We start from the raw sequence: 21,474 nt of genomic DNA on the forward strand, positions 1-21,474 counted from the left end.
GAAAAAAAAAAAAGTTTTTCTAATAACTAAGTTTTTTTGATCAAAGTATATTAACATTATAATTTTTCTCTTTATTAGTTATGTTTAAGATTAACAAATTTGGTAGAAGTTAATTCTGGGGCAAGGGTGACCTCACTAGTATTAATTATTAAGGAGATGAGACTCGTAAATAAAGAGGGAAAGAACTTGAGAATCTGGACTAAATAAAATAATCAAGTTCTGATCAAGGACTGGGCTTCTAGGATTGCCCCTACCTCATGCCATCCTAGTCCCAAGAAGGAAAGCTAGCTACCAAAAGAAAAAGTCGAATTAAAGATTGAGAAATCAATATTCATACAAACCACTAAGGGTCTGTACCTTCTACCCTCAACTCCACCCAGGGAGCATGAGTGCTGCTAGAATTCAATGATTCTGCTTGAGTCAATGATAACACTGCTTCCTTCATTGAAGGTTAAAATTTGTCTGACTCAGAGCCACAGATTCCAAACCTAATAGGAATTCTTAACATGGGATCTATGCTATTTCAATATAATTGGTTTCCTTTGTTACCGTATATATTTTATTTTATGCACTAAAAACATTATTCTGAGAAAGATTTCATAGGCCACACTAGACTTCCAAAAGGTTTTATAACCCCCAAATAGTTAAGACCTCCTATTTTAGCAGAAGGGCTAGATGTACCTCCCACTCCATTAGTCTCAATGTTTCTAAAGAATGTTTTTATCAAATGCTGAATATCCACATAGCCCACCTTGATTTTAACTGAGTGATTTTATGGCAAGGTTTCAAGGGTACAGTGAAGGAATGATAAGGCCCTCGGAGGGGGGGGAAGGGTCGTTGAGAACCAAGTGAATTTGTTGAAATATGGATAAAAAAAGAGGTGAAGGGACTGAAACTATATATAAAAATTATTGTTATTCATAACTTTTCAATAAATTCTGTTCCTTCCATTCAAGTGCCTTTCTTTTGCTTCTTAACTTTGTTTCAGCCTGAACATATATTACAGTTCTATTCTCTTCTTTTTTATATCTTTCATTAGGTTTCTTAGGTATGTTTAACATATATATGTGTCTATTGCTATGTTCATCTCTGCCCTCTGTGCATTCAAAGAAGTCATTCTCTAATTGTGGAATGTACTTCTTCATCTCTTTCTCTCAGAATTTTTGGTAGAGGCTTAGTTGCCACATACTCTATTAAATCTTTCCCTATCTCCTCAATTGTGCCCTTTTTTCTGCTTATATTTACTAATCTCTTTACAGGTTATAAACCATCAGTAGAATAGGAGCTCCTTGTGGGCAGGGACTCATTTTCAATTCGTTTTTGTGTCTTCAGGGACACACACAGTATCTTGCATGAAATGAATTCTGCCTGTCCATGTGCACGCATTAAAATCCTGAATATACCCAGTGTTTTTCAGTATAATGCCAGAACAAGGAGCTGAGGAATGGAATAAACTAAATAAATAAATAAATAAATTTATTTTCTCTGGGAAACAATAATGGCTTGACTGAATGGTTTGACTCTGAATATCTGATAATCATAGGTAAATGAATTTTGAAACTCAATTGAAACTGAGTGTAAAACAGTCACTTACTGGTTTGAGATCCCTATGAGCATAACCTTGACTATGTACATAAGCAACAGCTGACACAATCTGACGGAAGAAGACACGTGTTTCCTCCTCTGAGAGACGATCTTTGGCAATTATATAATCAAACAGCTCTCCTCCAGGACAGTACTGCAACAAGAACATAACAAGGTGTAATAACTCAGTGCTTTCTTTCTAAAGAATACAGAGCAATTTATAGACATTCTCCTTTTCCCCCATTTATGAATATTTTTGAATATTTTCTTTTTAATCCAATCAACAATCAAACACATTTCAACATGGGAAAGAAAAGGAAAAGAATTGTTAAAAGAAACTTTCTATCAAATGGAATTTACGCTTTTATGTGCATGTATGTACACAGATATAGACATAGATGTGTATGTTATATATAGGTACACATCAATATGTAGACATATACAAACAAATGTGAATATGTTAAGTTATATATTTTATATCTATATCTATATCTATATATATGTAAATGAGAGTTCATGTAGGTAGGGGACTGGACTAGATGACTTTTTGGGGTCCCTTCCAGTTCCAAGATTCTTTAAGCCCATAGAGATAGGAGGTGAGGTAAGGAAAGGTTATAATAATGTAGGTGAAAAAATAAACAAAGGTCTGGACTAAGGCTCTGTTACAAATTAATCTGACCTCTTCTGTACTCTACTCTCAACTTCCTGTGAAAGTGTTAAAATGCTTTATTGCTTTCCACCCCCCCCCATCACTGCCCACACAAGTCACCTCCTTCCTCTCTTGACAAAACCCTCCTTAATAACAAATGTATATAGACAAGCAAAACAAATCAAGGTCTGATCTATATATGAGAATGTTTTTGTAATCTAGGCCCAGGGCTCTTAACTTTGTGTGGATTATTAACAGTCTTTGATAATCTTCTCAGAATAGAGCCTCAAATAAAATGAGGAAATGTAAAAATCACTCCCATATAATACTGTGTTCCTGATATCTCAGACTAATTACCCTTCTATTGAATCAAAATAAACATAAAAATATAGAGAAGCTTCTGCTTTCATAATGGTAATTCTATTTTGACAAAATCAAGAAATTTTAGAGACATCTTTTACTTGTTTCTATTCCTTGTTGCCCACATTCTCAACTGCTATGACTTCACATTTCCTATACTTGTACTCCTTCCTATCCTTGGTAACAGAGCTTAGTCCAGACCCTTGCTTATTTTTTCACCTAGATTATTAAAACCTTTCCTTACCTCTCCTCCTATCTCTATGGGCTTAAAGAATCTTGGAACTGGAAGGGACCCCAAAAAGTCATCTAGTCCAGTTCCCTACCTGTAACATGAATCCTCTTAATCCTATTCAACTCATTATCCTCACTGCTGTTGTCACAAGGTATCTAGTTCACCATTCATTGTTATCCCATCACTATCCTTCTTAAAATCTGCAGTGTCCTAGTGTCATACTATAAATCAGTTCAACAGTTCTGCCCTAGACTTCAAGTCCCCACAACAAGACACACCAGGATTATCTCCAACAGTTCCATTTTGTTTCTGGGAGCCCATTTCATACACATCTGTTTCAAATCCTCTTCATTTAACCAGGTAACAAGCAGTAAGCCATGTTATATGACTGAAATACCCTAGCCCAGCAGTCTGCTTAACTCATTATTCAGAAATCTTCTCAAATCACTCATTACCTCTTAAAACTTACAAATTCATCAGATATCTTCCTCTAACAATATGAACTATAAGCAGAGAATTCCCCCGGCTAATCTCTCTATCCTCTACTTCCACAAACACATACCCAATCAACTCCAAACTGCATCTGTAATGTATATGTGAGTGTCTGTGTATTCATTGTTTTCATTTCATTGTCCCCAAGTCCTTTATCCTTCATTAATAGTGTTCCAAGACAAGGAGTACAAACTCTTACTATTCAGGGACAAGATAACAATCTTGGTACAGTTCTAAGCACAGATCCACAGTAAGGACTTAAATATTTTGATAACAAAGACACATTTTTGAAACTAAACATAATGAATATTCACTTTCAATTTGTAGTATTTTAAATTTTGCAAATGAATTGTATGTAACTCTTATTTAGCAAATATGTTTATGTTTCGAGAACATACTAACCTCCATAACCATAAATATTTTGTTGTCAGTCTCAAGTACATGGTAAAGACGACAAATATGCTGATGACTTAGATTCTTCATAGCATCAATCTCTATTTTCACACGAGGTAAATCATTCTGCAACAAAAATTACAATCCTAAAGCAATTTGAGGCATGTTATAAAACACCTATATCATAACAACAATGGTTTCTAGGCTTTCTAGGAGGGACAGAGAATATTGTCATCTTTAAATAGGGAATGAATAATAATGTTCTCTATATTTCTAATGAGTTATTTTCTAATCGACAGGTGCAAGCACTGTTAAACAAATAGAAACAGATCCCTGCAGGCTACATACTGACCAAGGCAACCACAAATTATCTATGTCTGGCAACAACAAGATTATATGATGATCAATTTTGATGGATGTGGCTCTCTTCAACAATCAGATGATCCAAATCAGTTCCAATTGTTCGGTGGTGAAGAGACCCATCTACACCCAGAGAGAGGATTGTGGGAACTGAATGTAGTTTACAACATAGCAGTTTCACTCTTCTTGTTGTTTGCTTGCATTTTATTTTGCTTCTTTTTTTTTTCTTGTGCAGCATGATAATTGTATAAACATGTACACATATATTGGATTTCACATATATTTCTACCATATTTAACATATATTGGACTACATGCCATCAAGGGGAGAGTGTGGGGGAAGAGAGGGAAATTGGTTTTACAAGGGCTAATGTTGAAGAATTGTCTATGCATATGTTTTGAAAAATAAAAAGCTTAGATCTTAAAGATCATCTAATCTAAGCTCTTCATTTTACAAACGTGGAACCCAAGATGCAAAGATTTAAAGAACAAGACAGAAAGCTGGAAACTAAGGAATCAGGATACAAACAATCCCAGGGATTGGATTGTTGACTCCCATGATCTTTCACTATCCCAATATTCATTATTCACAGGAACCACTGGGAAAGGGTTATTTATAGAAAGCATTTATAAGATCCTTTCTTTCATTCTACCAAAAAAAAGTCTCCATTTTTTATTTTAAGAGGGAAAAAAACTTCTATATGTCATCAACGAGGCCCAACAACACTACTCCAGATGGATACTCTTAATATCTCCAGGAATCATTCCCTATTCCCATTCAGATCAAGTCCATACTGAGAAGCATTAACTTTTCTGCTAGCAAAGTGTATAACAGGCCTTCAGAAACTGGGGATATCAACTGGAATTTTTCTACAATATGATCTACAATATATACATTTAGTGGAATATGGCTATGTTTCCCAGAAAGAAGACTAATTGTTAAAGAACGAATTCAAAAGTATTAAATGTACTTGTAGAAAATGTAGGAGAATCTGGAAGACTGGTTAAAAACAAGTTAGCAAGTAAAATCATATATAGTTATTTAAAAAAAAGACTAAATGGAACTAGAGCACCAATTTTAAAAAGCAGTCAAGCAAGTGATGTTAAGTGATTTCGAAGCAAGATCAATATATTTTGAGTGTTGTTCTAAAAAACTATCAGAAGGAATTAGCTGACTTATAACAAAAAGCAACCCCATTGCCTCAATATATTTTATATGTAGCCAACTTTCTCTGTAGCTTCTCATAACATAAATTAACAATTTAAAGGGGAAATTATAAATTGGACCAAACACAACTAAGTACACCGCAGGAAGCTTTAGTCAAAAAATTAGAGCTCTATGATCTGAACATTGCTCTGGAATAATGTTCTACATTTACATGCTGTAAGTATCTAAAAATACTCAGCATGTATTATGGCCAGTTTGTAAACAGTAGTTTACAAGTTCATGGCAAAATCAGATAGACTCTGAACTTCTGCTATAAATCTTACATGACTCTAGTTCATCTTGGCATTTGATTAAATCTATTTTCATCAAATTATAATTTCACAAAATACACATTAAATGAGTAAATGTTTCATTTTAGTTGAAATGGAAAAACACAAATAGCTCATGGTCTTAGTACCATCTTGTTAATTTGCACTTCACTATAATAGCCAAGTTAAGAAGCAAATGCATAGGCTGAAAGGTAAGTGGGAAAAAATGAGACAGAAATCCAAGAAGCTTGACTGTACTGACAAAAACCACAATCAGAGGGTTATGACCCTCTGGTCACCACTGACTGAAACTTTTAGGAGATATTACCCTAAGCGGGACTGCACCAGCCCTCCCACCTTATTCAGAATTCTTATTTCTAACATCTGATAAAGGATTCTTAACCATCATTTGAGTGCTCTCTGACAAAGTTGTATGCCACAAACCCTCAATGATCTACATTAGTTAATTTCTTTATGGAACCTGAATAATTAATTCTACTTTTTCAGTTGGGGAAAAAAAGCCACCAATATCACTCTGCTATCTATACTACAAGTATTGAAGCACTTTTATAGACTTGCAAGATTCAAGATGAAAAAAACCTCTAGCTAAAAGAACATTCTTTTCAGTGTCAAGACCTTTTTAAACAGTCTTCTTCAAGTCTGGAAAACACTATTACAAGTGTACTTGCCATTTCTATCTTTATAACATCTCTCAATCTGACCCTTTTTTCCTATTCCCAAAGCTACCACCTTAGTTCAAGTCCTCTTAACTTCTCATCTAGATCACTGCAATGACCTCCTAATTCATATTCCTGCTTCTTTTCACTCCAGGCCATTCTACACACTGCTGCCACACTGAATTTCCTTAAATGCAGATCTAACTGTGTCAATTACCTATTCAATAAACTCCAGGGGTTCCCTATTGCCTCTAAGATAAAAATATAAATCTCTTTGTTAAGCTTGTAAAGCCCTTCACAACATGGTAATAACAAATTATAGCTTCAATATACATTTCTCCTCCTACACTATGTGATCCAGCCAAACTAAAAGTCCCTATTCCTTAACTACATTATTCTATCTTCCACCCACATGCTTTTCCACTGATTGTTTCTCATGCCTATATAATGACCTCCCTCACCTCTTTCTCAAAAAATTCCTCTCTTCCTTTAAGGCCCAGTTCAAGTGCTACTTTTTTCACAGTCTTTCCTGATTGCATCAACTGCAAGTGTCCTCCTTCCCATACTACCTTTGCAATCATTTGTATTTGTTTTATATAGTTATGTCTATTTTTAATCTTCTGCAAGGTACTCTAAGAGTGTAGGGATTGATTGTATTTGTATTCCTAAAATGAAATGATGGGTTGCAATTATGCTTTTATCCCTTCATTTTAATGGAGTATAATATACTCAGCTAAAATGAAATGTTTTATTTGCCACAATAAACTAAGTCCTACTGTATTCATGAATTTGTCCTATGAAACACATAGATAATTTGGCAATAATTAAGGCAGTCAAAGAAATAGTCTAATACTCACATGTTCAGAAAATACAGAAATTAGATTTAGTTAAGTGGCTGGACAAATGGATTAAATAGAACTCATATAAGTATTTTTAGTTAACTTGTTATCAAATTGGTCAATCAAGGTGACCCTTGCCTCCTATTTAATGTCATAAATTCCTACATGATGAGCACTAGAAATCATATTTTGATTTATGAGGTTAACTTAATATTAAATTTGAAAACAAAAACAAAAAAACACTTACCCCGAGTGTATTCTTGTCCATGATTTTTATTGCTACCTTTTCTCCAGTGAGAATATGGCGGGCAAGCTTAACTTTTGCAAAACCACCTGAATTTTTTTTAAAAAGTTAACATTTCAAAAAATAAATCCATTAATTAGGTTTGCTGAAATGTTTTTCCCCCTCTCAGTTTTATTGTTACAAAAGATAGTAAAAAACAATTGAAAATGAAGATGATATAAGCACACAAAAAAAAATCAATAAAAAATTTATTAAAAGGGGAGAAGTTTGTGAATAACCTGCCAATGACAGAAAATTAATAACACTTTCAACATCAATTCATCTTTTAATAAAGCTGTAAATATAAGCAACAATCTTTCAAAACACAACAAAATCTTGATCAATATTTTGTACAGAACAGTTAAACAAATAAAACAGTTATCTAAATCAGGGAGAGTAGGAGAATCATGAATTTCTCTACTCTCTTGCTATTTATACATAGTCCTAGAAAAATAAATAAATAAATAGTCCTACAAATACTATCTCTAAAGAAAAAAAATTCTACATATATCTAAAATGGATTTTAAATGAGATTTTTTTATTGGGCCACACTATGCCAAATTATTGATATCACTCTAATCATTTAGTTGTAAAACAGTTGATTGTTTACTCTCATCAGGACTTTACCTAAAAGGGGAACCTAGAGGGAAAAGATTATATACATGTTCCTCATTAGCAATTTTTCTAGCAAAGATTCAAGCCAAAACCCACAAATACTAATCTATGCAAGCAGAGAGTATAACAATTCTATTCTGTACACTGTAATACCACATCATTCAATCCCATGTCAACTACAAGTTTTTCAGTGTCCTGATACATATTCAAATACTTACAGTTGATTACTATTGCTATAACAGATGTCGTTAAACTGATATTTAAGCATTCAATTTACTAAAAATATTCCTGCCTTCCTACAATTTCCATTTGAAAAATAATCTAAAGACTCAAACTTGCTAAAAGTCTTGTCACAAGTATAGCAGCATAAGAAAATGTGAAGTGTGAAGAAATGTGAAGAATTAAAGAAAATATTATATAACACTGGGATTGTCTAAGAAAGAATCGTTAAAAGAATCTATCAAAAACAATCTATCAAAAGCAGTGGATTAAAGCATCAAAAGCAACTATCAAAATGTCACAATCCAGATATTTCAGGATTTACTCTGATCATCCTAGACAGTGAACAAACTTAAGTTATATGATGATTAGGCAAACATACAAACATATACAAGTCTTGATGACTATAAGTAAAAATATATAATAGCCAATTTAATTTCTGAAGTGTTCCATCAAAACTAAGATTAAAATAAGGCTATCAAATTACCATTTCCACTAAACAGGTAATTAACTGTGTGTACATATGCATGGGGATGACTAAATAATTGAAAATTTATGATTAATTAAAATCTTAAAAAATCAGAACTCTATCTAGAAGTGTTTAGCCCAACATTTCTCTCTTCTAATCTCATGAAAGTATATACTAGCACTGATGGCTAAACAAGATTGCCCATCTGACAGTGTCATAAGTTAGCAATCAGCAAGAACTCATGCTGAAAACTCAAAAATTCATTAGTCTTCTTTCCATAAAAAATAAAAAAAAATAACGCTTACCTGTCCCAATAGTTTCATATAATTCATAATATTTGAGAAGTTCATCATAATCTCCCACAGCCATGGTGAAAGCTTGTTTCAAAGTAACAAAAAAAATAAAACAAGCATACAATCTGTTGGATAGAAATAACACAGAAACATTAAAACCTAGTTTTAAAAATTAAAGATGATCTAAATGGCTGATAGGAACTTTTAAATAGAAAGAGATAAAAAATTTCTTGTTTTCTTAATGCCCACAACAATCTTTTGCACATATTAAATATTCAACATTTATTGATCTAATCCCACAATTACCTATGAAAATCAGTCATCTGACTAGCATCAACAATATGCATCGTTAATATGTCAATGTGCAGTTGTAGAGTTGATCATGAAACTAGAACATTCAGCCCCAGAGCTTCCCTTTTTCCTAATGAATCTACCTTTTGACTATTTCCACTCATTAGCATCTCCACCAATAGATGAGTTGAGAAAATAGAAGGGATAAAGCTCTAATGGGTTGGTTTTGTTTCTTGATTCCTCCTACCTTAGCATGAGGGAAAGAGACAGCCTAAATAAAAACTAAGTTAAGATTTTGGCTTAAGATGCAACTGTTTGATTATGTCTGGAATTTCCCTATAAGAAATCAGAAAGAAACAAAACTTATAGTAGGCTGTTTCTCCAACAAGATAAATCTTGCTATCACATTGCCTCTAGACAGAAATATCTATCATGAACAATAAACCACTATAATACTTTGGCAGATAAACCACTAAGATATCCTGACAAAATTCTGAATTGCATTCCTAGAAATGTTTTATAACATGCAGATTCTAATCCTAGTTCTGCCAACTTATTGATCATATGAACTTGACCAAGTAATTTACTTTGCTTTTCTTGGTCTTAGTTTTCCCCTGATAATTAATGTTTCTTTCCAGCTTCAAAATCTTATTAAAAAGTGTTTCTAATATTGTTATATCTGTGTGTGTATGCATATGTGCTCATGGGTTTGCATGAGCCTTTGCTAGCAGTAAAAGGGAAGAATGATTCAAGAATAGAGCAAAAAAAGTACACAATATAAGTTCATACAAAATCAGAAGATTGGGGTAAGTCGTAAGATTGGAAGCATGAAGATGCTTTTTAGAGCAGGCATTAAAGAAGCAGATAAGACAGTGAGTGAATGAAGAGCAGTAGGGGGAGAAAGCAACTTGGGAAGAAATGCTCTAAAACAGTCCCTTGCCTACAGAAATAAACCTACATACAAGTCAGAAGCTCAGTATGTGTAAAGAACATGCCTCACTCTTTCTTCCCTCCATGATTCGCAGAATCCTAAATATAACAAGATCTGTTTCCCCTATATTCATTCTACCCTGTTAGAGAAAGACAAATGGCTCCACCTGATTCATTAAAAGCAAAGCAAGTACTTGTGCTGCTACAGGCAAAAAAACAAGGAGAGGATCATATAATCATTGTTGTTGAATCATTTCAGACACTTTGTGATCACATTTGGAGTATTCTTGGCAAAGATACAGGAATGCTTTGCCATTTCCTTCTCCAGCTTATCTTATAGATGAGGAAGTGAGTTGCCCAGAGTCATACAGTTAGGAAGTGTCTGAAACCATATGTGGAATTCATGAGGATGAGTCTTCCAGATTCCAAAATCAATGTACTATCCAATGTGCTATGCACCTATCAATCATACAATCAGGATGAGTTAATAAGGATTCCTACTACAATATTACAATGAAAAGACCTGGAATTAAAGCCTAGCCTTGCCATTTATTGTCAATGTCACTTTAGTTGTATCACTTGACCTCTCTAAAATACCTCCTCATCTATAAAATGAAAGGAAATGGATCTCAAATGTCCTTTCCAGTTCCAAACTTAGGAGCTCCAAAATAAACTTGTATTATTTCCATTTGACAAGTGAAAATGTCTCAAAGAAACAGAATTGATGCAGAAATAAATTTCAAAATTGAACTGCTACAAATTGCAGGCACAAGATATTTAATAAATGTTTTATTATGGTATCTTTGTATAAAGAGGGGGAGAAATCTGAGCTAAATGACAACTCTTGTCAATCGGATTTGTAGTCAGCCACACACAATCAAAAGAGCATTACCCAAAGAGTATAAAAGGAAATCTCTAGTGACATGCCACAATCCGTGGGCATCAACATTTTTATCAATGGGTTGGACAAGGACATAGAAGAAATGTTTATTCGCCATGTGGATGATAATTCTTCAGTGGAAAGCTAATTCACTCAATGATGGAGTCAATATTTTAAATGATCCCTGTAGGCTGGAAGAAGGCCAAAACTAAAAAAATAAAATGTGATAGGGACAAATATAAAGTCCTATATTTATGTTCCACAGAATCAACCACAGAGCTTCACAATACCTGGCTTAAAAAGAAATAATGTGAAATATTTTAGTGGAGAACAAGCTCAAAAAAAAAAATTTTTGAAACAAGGTGACATGCCTATCAAAAATAACAAATGCAATCATAGAATCCCTTTAAATGCCACATGCTATCCGGACAAAAGGTAAGGATTCCATTATACCATATCAAGTATTGTGTTTCAGTCACATTTTAAGATGCTAAAAGCCTATCTAGAGGACTATGATAATAAGAATGAGGGGCATAAAACTATAACACTTGAGGAACAAAGACTATTTAGCCCAGAAAAATAAGAATAACAAATAACACAATCACTAATTTCAAATAACTGTAAAGTTCTCAAATAGAAGGAAAAAAATCTGTTCCTACTTGCTGCAACAGGCAGAAGTAGGAATGATGAAAACAAGACAGAGGTTCATAAAAGTTTCCTAAGCTTTTCATATCCAAAGAATGAACTATGGAGTCTGAATCGAAGCACAAACTATTTTCACTTTTTGGAAGATTTCGTTTTTTCTTTCTCATGGCTTTATACTTTTATTCTGAGTCTTCTTTCACAACATGACTAATAAGGAAATATGTTTAACATGATTGTTCATGTATAATCTATACCATCTTGGAGGGGGGAAGGGAGGGAAAGAAGAAAAAATTGGGACTCAAAATCTTACAAAAAATAAATATTGAAAATTATATGTAGTTGAAAAACAATTAAAATATTATTAAGTGAATAAACAAACAAATAAATAAGTAGATAGATAGTTTACTACACTTTTGTTATAGGATTCAGAACTTGAAGAGCCTTGGAGACACCTAGTTAAATTCCCTTATTCATATCTATTTCACTGAACATGTTCAAAAGGAGGCTGAATATCCATTAGACAACTTCTAAGGCTGTATACTTCTGAGAGGCAAAATCCAGCCTAGAACCCAGTCTTCTTTCTTACAAGAGTGTTTCTTTTTCAGCTTTCAAGTTAAAAGTTGCTCTGAGAATATTCTTCCTGCCTTTCTTCTTGGTTAGGCCTGAATTCAGGAAAAGTTGAACTCAAATCCAGCTTCATTCACTTCCTTGCTGGGTGATCCTGGACAACTCATTTAATTTCTGCCTCACAAAATGAAGATAACAATAATAATAATAATCCCAGGGTTGTTTTGAGAATATAATGAAAGAAAAGTACTTTACAATTCTTGGCATATTAATATTGTTTTTATTATTATTACTACTAACTAGATAGGTAGTTCAGAGCCTCCAAGAAAATCTGAGTTCAAATTCTCCTTCAGACAAATTTAGTTGTACAATTTGGGACACTTCACAGAATTGTCTCTCGGCTTTTATTTATTTTATATAATTATATATGTTAATATATTACATATAATTAATATATTATATAATTTTTATTTGATTTATTTATTTTATATAAAATGGGGATGATTAATATCACAAGCACTATTCTTCCCCAGTTGTTGTGAGCATAAAATGGGATATTTAGAAAGTACTTAAATGATAAAAATATATATGTTATGAAACATATAGATACTAGCTAATATAGTTAAATTAAACACGTAAAAGAGCTTTGCAAAACTTAAGAAATTTGGGTCAGTTAGATCCAATGGATAGAGTACCTACCAACTCTGGAATCTGAAGGGCTTGAGTTCAAATAAGACCCCAAGTCAGTTCAGCCAGATCATCACCACCCTCTTCAAAAAATAAGGAGCTATTTAATTGCTAGTATTATTAAATCAGAATGCAAAGCCTGAACAAATCTTAAAACCCACCATAAATGAAAGCTATTATTATCAAACCAGATAATATGTTAATGCCATCTGCAAACCTTGAAGTATTATATAAATTTAATTTTTACATCAGACATATAAAGTGCTTTGCAAACCTTAAAACCCTCTATAAATGCTAATTATTATTAAGTCTGATAACATGTTAAACACTCTATAAACCTTATATTATATTTTTGCTACATATAATGCTACAAAATATAAAAAATATAAGTATAATGGATATGTAAATATATATTTATATATTATACATTTTTATGCAAAATATATAATTATTGAAATCAGACAACATGTAAAATGCTTTGCAAACCATAAAGCTTCCTAGAAATGCCAGCTATTATTATTAAAACAGATAAAGTTTGCAAACCTCAAAGCCCTACATAAATATTAGCAATGACAATTTCGTGTGTCTACGTCATGTTTTTGGCAATCTGGTCAAACTTATATATCCCTTCTCAGAATAATGCCCTGTCGCCCACACAGTCATAACGGAAGGCAAAGCTAATTTTCACCTAAGGATTGGGGGGAAACTTTTTAAAATTTATTCCCCCCACCCATCCCCCCTCCTGAGAGCCATTCAAGGACCCTGGAGACCCGACCCCATTCTATCTCAGCTCGGAGAGATGAAGTGACTGGTCTGAGGGGGCCCAACTGGCCCAGAAGATCGTTTCTGCCCGAGGCCTGTCAGGTGGGAAGAGCCGGTCGGCCGCCTAGTCTCTCCAATCCCGCAGCGTCACGACAAAGTGTCTCCGGGGGTCCGCACCCAGGCTCCCGATCCCATCCCCGCCGGACCAGGGCGACCACTCACCCGCGAGGGAAAGAAAAGGATCTGGACGCGGCGGCGGGCAGAACGAGACGAACCAGCCGAACCGTTGGAGGACTCCTGGGGAAGCGAAGCGGAAAGCCGAGACCAACGCAGCCGGCACCTCCTCCGGGTAGTGTTCAAACCTCCCGGCTCCCCGCCTCGCTTCCGTCCGCCAATAGAATCAAATCTCGGAGACCGGAAGAGGCGTGAAGGAGGGAGAGGGAGGAGCTTTTCCTGAGACTCGACTCAATTTCAAGGGAGACTGGAAGAGGAGGAGGAGGAGGCATTCCTCCCGTCGGTTTTCCCTCCCTTCCCCTCCCGGCTTCAGCAACTCTCCATTGTGGACTTTGTCATACTTCCAGTTACTGCCTTTTCCCGTTCTTTCTAGCGTTGGAGAGGCAGACTGCCATCCAAAGTCTCCTTTTTTCCTACTTTCCCTTACCTCAGCCCCAAAGATCATCGTAGATTTGGAACTAGAAGGGACTAACAGCGACCCATCCAATACAATACCTCCGTTTTACAATTGAGAAAACTAAGGCCCACAGAGTTTAAGTGGTTTGCCCAAAGACACAGAGGGAATAAACAGCAAAACTGGAATTTGAGTTTGTCTACTTCCAAACGTAAGGTACCTTCCAACCAATTTTTTTTTGTTATTTTTATTAATAGGGTTTTTTTTTTCAACTAATGAAAAACCACTTCTCTCACCTTCCCAGTGAAAAAAGAAAAAAACAAAAACAAAAAAAAAAAAACCTTTGTAACAAATATGCACAGTCAAAACAAATTCCTACATTAGTTATGTTCAAAAAATATACATGAATCTGTACCCTGAAACCTCTCTTGTCAGGAGAAATGTAGCATGTTTCCTCAGGAGTCAATCCCATGGAATCCTAGTCTCTCAACAAGAATGTATTGAGGACTTACTATATGGCACACACTGTGCTGAATACTGAGGATATAAATGAAAAGCTAAAATAATGCCAGCTCTCAGAAAGCTTACATTGTAATGGGGGAGACAATATATATAAATAAATACATATAAAATTAATAAAGAGTAGATGAAAGAAGACCTTAGTGGGCCTGGCAGTAGCAACTGAGGAACCAGGGAAATCTTCCTAGAGAAGATGTTTTTGGAGCTGAAGCTCTCCAGAGCATCAGCTCCTCAATCTGCATTTGATTAACTTCTGCCAACAGGACCTTGAAAACTGGCTAAGGATGTACTTATCAATGTTATAATATGGTGCTCCTTTTATTTAGTCTTTGCACAAATTGTCTCCTCTGTCTGAAATATACTACTCTCTCCCTCTGCTAGTTTTTAGCTTCCTTAAAAGCATACCTCAAGGAATAACTTTTACATGGAGCATCTCATGATCTCAGTTTTTAGCACTCTTGTCCTCTTGATAGTATTTTACATCAGGGTACTTTAATTTTATTTGTTTACTTTTTTTACTTTTTTACTTTACTTTTATTTATTTACTTTACATACTTGTATTATACAAGTAGAATATAAGCTCTTTGCAAGGAGGAATTTGTTTCATTTGTCTTTGCAAACCCAAGTAGAAAGTAACCCAGCTACTGCTATACTCATTTACTTAGTGAAACTCAGTTTTTATTCTCTTTACATTGGAAAGATGTAAATATTAGTCAATTACAGTCTTTTCTACCTTTGAGACCCCATACACTGACCCAAAAAAACCTTTCTTTTTTTTAATCTCTCCACTTCCCCTCCCCAGTGTATCCAATTACATTTCAGTTACACACCATTGAGCAATAGTTAACAGTTTTTCTAAATATTTCCAGTTTAAAGAGACAAAGTAAAGGTTTAAAGAGGAAACAAAGATAAGCCTACCTGGATCCAGAGAAAAAAATCAGATTCAAGTCCTTTCTAAAGAGAGGGAGGGAGGAGGGACTAAGGAATCATCACCTTTTACTTGTTAACCAAAAGGAATTTAGCAGCTTATTCATACAAACGTGATCTTATAGCTAGATAGTCCTTCTCTAACTTCTAGGAACTTCAATGCAATGCTTCAGCAGCTTCCATTGGACTTCTCAGCTTCTCACAGATCCAACAGGTGGAACAGGATAAGCTTGTCAAAGTACTAGTTCCAAGTTTAGATTAAAACTCCATATAGGGGATTGAGGAAGAAAAGACTGGTATATTTCTGCTCCAAAGCAGTAAGCATCTGGATTTCTTTGGCAATACCTATAAAAGGCATGGCTGAGGGAGATCTTTGGTAGTATAGTAGATGGCTCAAGAAACTTATGTCAGTTTGCATGAATTGTTGCTAAGTGAAGTGAGTAGAACCAAAAGAACATCGTACACAGCAATAAGATTATGTGATGATCAACTCTGATGTACATGGCTCTTTTCAACAATGAGGTGATTCAAGGCAATTCCAAAAGATTTGTGATGGAGAGAGCCATCTGCATCCAGAAAGAGGGCTTGTGGGGACTAAATGTGGATCACAACATAGTATTTTCATCTTTTGTTGTTGTTGTTGTTTTGCTCCTTTTTTCCCTCTCATTTTTTTCCTTTTTGATCTGATTTTTTTTTTTTTGTGCAGCATGATAAATGTAGAAATCTGTTTTGAAGAATTGCATATGTTTAATTTGTATTGGATCACTTGCTCTCTAGGAGAGGGGAAAGGAAGAGAGGAAGGAAGGGAGAAAAATATGGAACATGGTTTTGAATGCTGAAAACTATCTTTGCATGTATTTTGAAAAATAAAAGCTACAATTAAAAAATAAAGAAAGAAAAATATTAAAAGGAAAAAAAAAGAACTGTCTCAATTACTAGTTGTGGGATCATTGATCCAGCAAAGGAAAATAAGGAGTCACTAAACAGATAAGAGGAAAACCAGGAAAAAGTAATGTTATGAAAACCTAGAAAAGAGAGTATAGGAAGAGATGGGGATAGAGAAGTCTCAATGGCTACACAGAACCATTCCATGTACATTATGGTAACTTGGTATGGATCAGCCTTTATTTCACCCAGTTTTTTATGCTGAAATCTCATTCTAGTCTTGAAACTCATTAATTGGAAGTCTTCAGCTTTTCTGTCAATCCTTAGTTTATGGTTTTCCTTAATCCTCCATTGACTACTCCTTCATGCTTCTGCTTCAGCCTTCAGTTTAAAAAAAAAAAAAAAAGCAAAAGCAAAAATCTTCCATGTTATAGAAGTCCATCTCACCACTTATACTCCTACAACCATACTAGGCTCAGAGTTGGTCACAGTCAGCCCCAGGATGAGAAAAAACCACTTTCTCTCCAGGATTACGTCCTAGGGACCCACAGCCAGGCTCAAAACATTTTTTCTCTGAATGCAGGCAAGAGTACATTTCAAAAGCTGGTCAAATAAAAATAAAAGTATATATTTGTAGAGTGCTTAGCAAAACTTAAAGCTAATGCTTTTGAGGCAGCTAGATGGCACGGGATAGAGAGCTGGGATGGGAATCTGAAAGAATGTCCATAAATTGGAGAATGGCTGAACAACTTATGACACATAATGTTTTGGAATACTGTTATGCTGAACTCTTATTATTAGTATAATGACCAAAAATGATTTCAGAGAACTAATGATAAAACTTATTTACCTCTGGATAGAAAGATGAAGGATTCAGAATGCAGAATAAGACAAATATTTTTTGGACATGAGGAAATTTGTTTTGATTGAGTCTACATGTTTATAATGAGTTTTTGTTTTTTGTGTATGTTCTCATTTGGGCAGAAGAGGGGATAGGAGAGTTAAATAAGAAAGGGAATCTTACCTAATTAAAACAAATAATTTTAATAGCCAATTGTATAAATGACAGCTAAGATTTATAAGTTTTTCATTGTGCTTATATTAAACCTAATTGCTCATAGATAGTAACCTAGAAATAATATTTGAAAAAAATCACATACTTTAAGTAATATTTTCACGTAGATTCTTGGCTATTTGTAATGATAGACATGCTAAACATGGAAAAGAGATTTTTAAGCCTATTGATTATTGTTAATGAGCATATTTATGTGATGAGCTTATTAAAATGGTTACAGAAAACGTCTTCTACCAACATAACTGCATATTTTAGTTTTTCTTTAAAACGTTTAGCACAGAGAAGAGTGCAGTGAATGGAGCATGGGACCTGAATCAGAAAGATCTGTGTTCAAATCCTATCAGATATTTACTAACTATGTAATCCAAATGGCCAATCACTTGACCTCCATTTGCTCAGTTCCTTATCTATAAAATGGGGACATACTGGAGAAGAAAATGGCACACTATTCCAATATCTTTGCCAAAAAAACCCCATGGACAAAAGTCTATGGGGGTCACACAAAATCAGACGTGAAATGTTTATCTTTTTTTTTAAACCAATTTTACTGATACTCTTTTAAGAACATATAAATTCCCACTATAATCTTCCCCACTGCCTCCCAGAGAACCATCAAGAATGATTTAGAACAAAGAATAAAAAATGTAAGGAATTTTTTAAAGAATAAAAAAAGAGAAAGAAGGAAAAAGTTCTAAAAACTAATTGATACAGAAATAATCTGATGCTACATATTCCTCAATATCTCCTTATAGAAGCAGAGGATATTGGATATGGAATCCTATATATAATGTAAAAGTATTTCTTGAATTAAGTTCAGTGAATATTTCACTGCATTAATTTGAAAGAATCAATATCTAGACCAATTCTATATTTAGTAATTTTTGTACAAATAGTTCCCTTAGAACCTGAAGTCTCCTCACCTTGAGAAAACTACCCTCTGCTGCCTGCACAACCTGTAATAGTTCTCCACAAAGCCTGTTCCACTTTTCCCATTGGTGAATTCTTCCTAAAGAATCCATTGTTGGAATTGCCAGGTCAACCTGCCTTCATTCTCATGGAACTATTTCTAGTTTTCTGGATTCTCTTTCTTTTGCTTGACTTTTTATTCCCACTGTTTAATTCAGTGCCTGACACATAGTAAATACTTAAGAAATGTTCTATATGTAATTATTCCTTCCATACTATAGGAGTTAGAGTTGCAGTGCCACCCACAATCTGGAAAACATATATAAAATTTTTGCCTGTCCCTTCATACCAGAGAAGAAATCTGGATTTTTCTTTTTTCTTTTGTATGATATTTATAGTACCTTATGGTAAAATTTGGGTTGATATTATACAATACTATACATTTCTTATGCTAACCTACAATATATTAAAATCTTGATGGGGAAAGTTATGAGGGGGAAAGCATAACTATATTCTATATGCTCTCAAATATATATGTATATATATACACACATGCACATATTATATATTTTCTATGAATATAAATATATACATAATCTCAAACGCAACATATCCAAAACAGAACTCAAAATGCCCTACTCTTTCTAACTTCCCTATTCCTAGTGAGAACTAGGATCTGAACAGTACCTTAATCCTAATGCCTACCTCCACACAAGTCTGGCTAGTTTTTAAAGATATTAAGATCCACTTTAAGACTAAACGTTAAAGACTGTTGATAAGATTTCTTGGTCATCTGAGTACAAAACAGTCACAGGGTGCTGTAGGAGTTCTCTGCTACTAGATTGGTAGAAAATTGTAAGTGGCTTAGGCAAGGGAGCTTCACTCTGCTGAATCACTTGACTCAATGTCTATCCTTATCAAATATCATTCTCCTGCTAAGTAAACATCCTTTTATTAAGTATTGAAAAACCCATGAGTGTCTCATTCTATCTAATATTAAACCTAACTTATGAATCAGGTCCAACCCAGAACAAGAGCACTACCATTTTTCTAGACACTCAGATTTTAAATCTTAGTGTCAAACTCAACTCTTTTTACTCTCCCTCATTTGCTATATCTAGTCAGTTACAAGCCTTGTCAATTCCATTCTACAAAGTCTTTGTAACTGTCCCCATATCTCCAATAATATGGCTCACCAACACAGCTCAGACTTTCATCACTTCTTGCCTTGCCTATTATAATAGTCTCTTAATCTATCTCTTTACCTCCTCTCTCTTTCTCCAATACCTCCCATAGTTTCCAAAGTGATATTCCTAAATCCTAAGTCTGAGAATATCTCACTCATCTCAAAAATCTCGAATGGATCCCTATTACTTCTAGAATAAGAAATAGACTCTTCTGTTTAATATTTAAAATTCTTCACAACCTGGCTCCAACTTACCTTTCCAAGGTTATTGCATATTATTCTCTTTTATATACTCTGTGGTCTAGCCATTGATGGGATATTATGAGAACCTTAGAGGGAAATGATCACTCCCTCATAGATTTTGTGATAGATAATGTTGATGGTTAGTTATTTAATATACAGAACAGAGAGCTTGGATGTAGCATGATATCAGTTAGAAAACAGATCTGAAAAAAGGAGAGACATGGTTATACCCCTAATAGCCTAGAAGAGAAGGACAGCAGGCAAGCTCAAGCCCAGCTTGTGGCTGGGCTACCATTCTTTTACTCTATATCCAAGAGGAGTATTTGACTAGAAATATATCTATTTATCATATATAAAATATTTGTAGTCCAGGAGTTTGATGCCTTTTTGGGGTCAGGGAAAAAAAAAACCACTTTCCCTAGTCACTCTAAAAAGAGTAATTGATTTTCCTTACCATTTAGTCAATAAGTATTAAACCTCTACTATGCCAGGTACCCTGCTAGGGGTTGGGGATTAAAAAAAAAAAAAGAGGAAAAAGAAAAGTTCCCTATTCTCAAGGAAATCACAATCTAATGGAAGCAACAGATATGTACAAACTACATACATGATAAATAGGGAATAATTAACAAAGGGAAAGCAAAGATGGATTTGAAAAGCTACCTGTAGAAGAAGGGATTTTAGTTGGAATTTGAAGGAAGCCAGAAAAGCCAGCAAGCAGAGATGAGAAGGCAGTCTTCCAGATTTTGGAGAATAAGAAAATGCCCAGAGCTGAAAGATGGAGTGTCTCGTCCATGGAACAGCCAAAAAGAAGCCAGTATCACTGCAATGAATAATATGTGGTGGGGAGTAAGAAGACTGGAAAGGGAGAAAGTAGCTGAATTATGCTAGACTTTAATTGTTAAACACAGAATTTCCAGGTGATAGGGAGGCACTGGAGTTTATTGAGTAGGGGAGCGAGGAGGTGATATGATCAGACTAGCACTTTAGAAAATTCACTTTGGTAGTTGAATGGAGAATGAATTAAAAGGAGGAAAGATTTATGGCAAGCAAACTCACCAGCATCTCCCTCCCATCACACCAATCCCTTTATCTAAAGATAAATCCCTAAAGAAATAGGAAAAGTTAGACTGATTAGAATATACAAGAGTAAATAAATTCCTTATCAGAAGAGCAAGATGAAAATTCTGTACATTGTTCTTAGGATTGGGGTGGAAGATAATCTGGACACAGAGAATTCATGTCTATGACTCCAGGAATATTTCCTATATCTCAAACTGTGTCTCTGTCTCACTCTCTTTCTCTCTATTTAGTCTCTCCATGCTATTTAAAGGATTTAGAGGTCTCTTAGCCAATCATAACTTATAGCTCCCACTTTTCCTCAATACTACAGTTGATAGTTTTCA

General features: G+C 34.5%; 1 protein-coding gene across 1 annotated transcript in view; it reads right to left on the reverse strand.

Annotated features, from left to right (window-relative positions):
- The window catches only part of MELK (maternal embryonic leucine zipper kinase), a 79,399-nt gene extending 64,913 nt beyond the window's left edge, over positions 1 to 14,486 (reverse strand). Inside the window, exons 1-5 of the mRNA XM_051996225.1 lie at positions 13,925 to 14,486; positions 8,953 to 9,065; positions 7,309 to 7,394; positions 3,720 to 3,836; positions 1,595 to 1,738 (exon numbers count right to left, since the gene is read on the reverse strand). Of these exons, the coding sequence (XP_051852185.1) occupies positions 1,595 to 1,738; positions 3,720 to 3,836; positions 7,309 to 7,394; positions 8,953 to 9,016 (411 nt within the window). The 5' untranslated portion in view covers positions 9,017 to 9,065; positions 13,925 to 14,486. The remainder of the gene's footprint in view (positions 1 to 1,594; positions 1,739 to 3,719; positions 3,837 to 7,308; positions 7,395 to 8,952; positions 9,066 to 13,924) is intronic.
- Between the last annotated feature and the right edge of the window lie 6,988 nt (positions 14,487 to 21,474).

The sequence above is a fragment of the Antechinus flavipes genome, chromosome 1, assembly GCF_016432865.1.
Source record: "Antechinus flavipes isolate AdamAnt ecotype Samford, QLD, Australia chromosome 1, AdamAnt_v2, whole genome shotgun sequence".
NCBI classification, from domain to species: domain Eukaryota; kingdom Metazoa; phylum Chordata; class Mammalia; order Dasyuromorphia; family Dasyuridae; genus Antechinus; species Antechinus flavipes.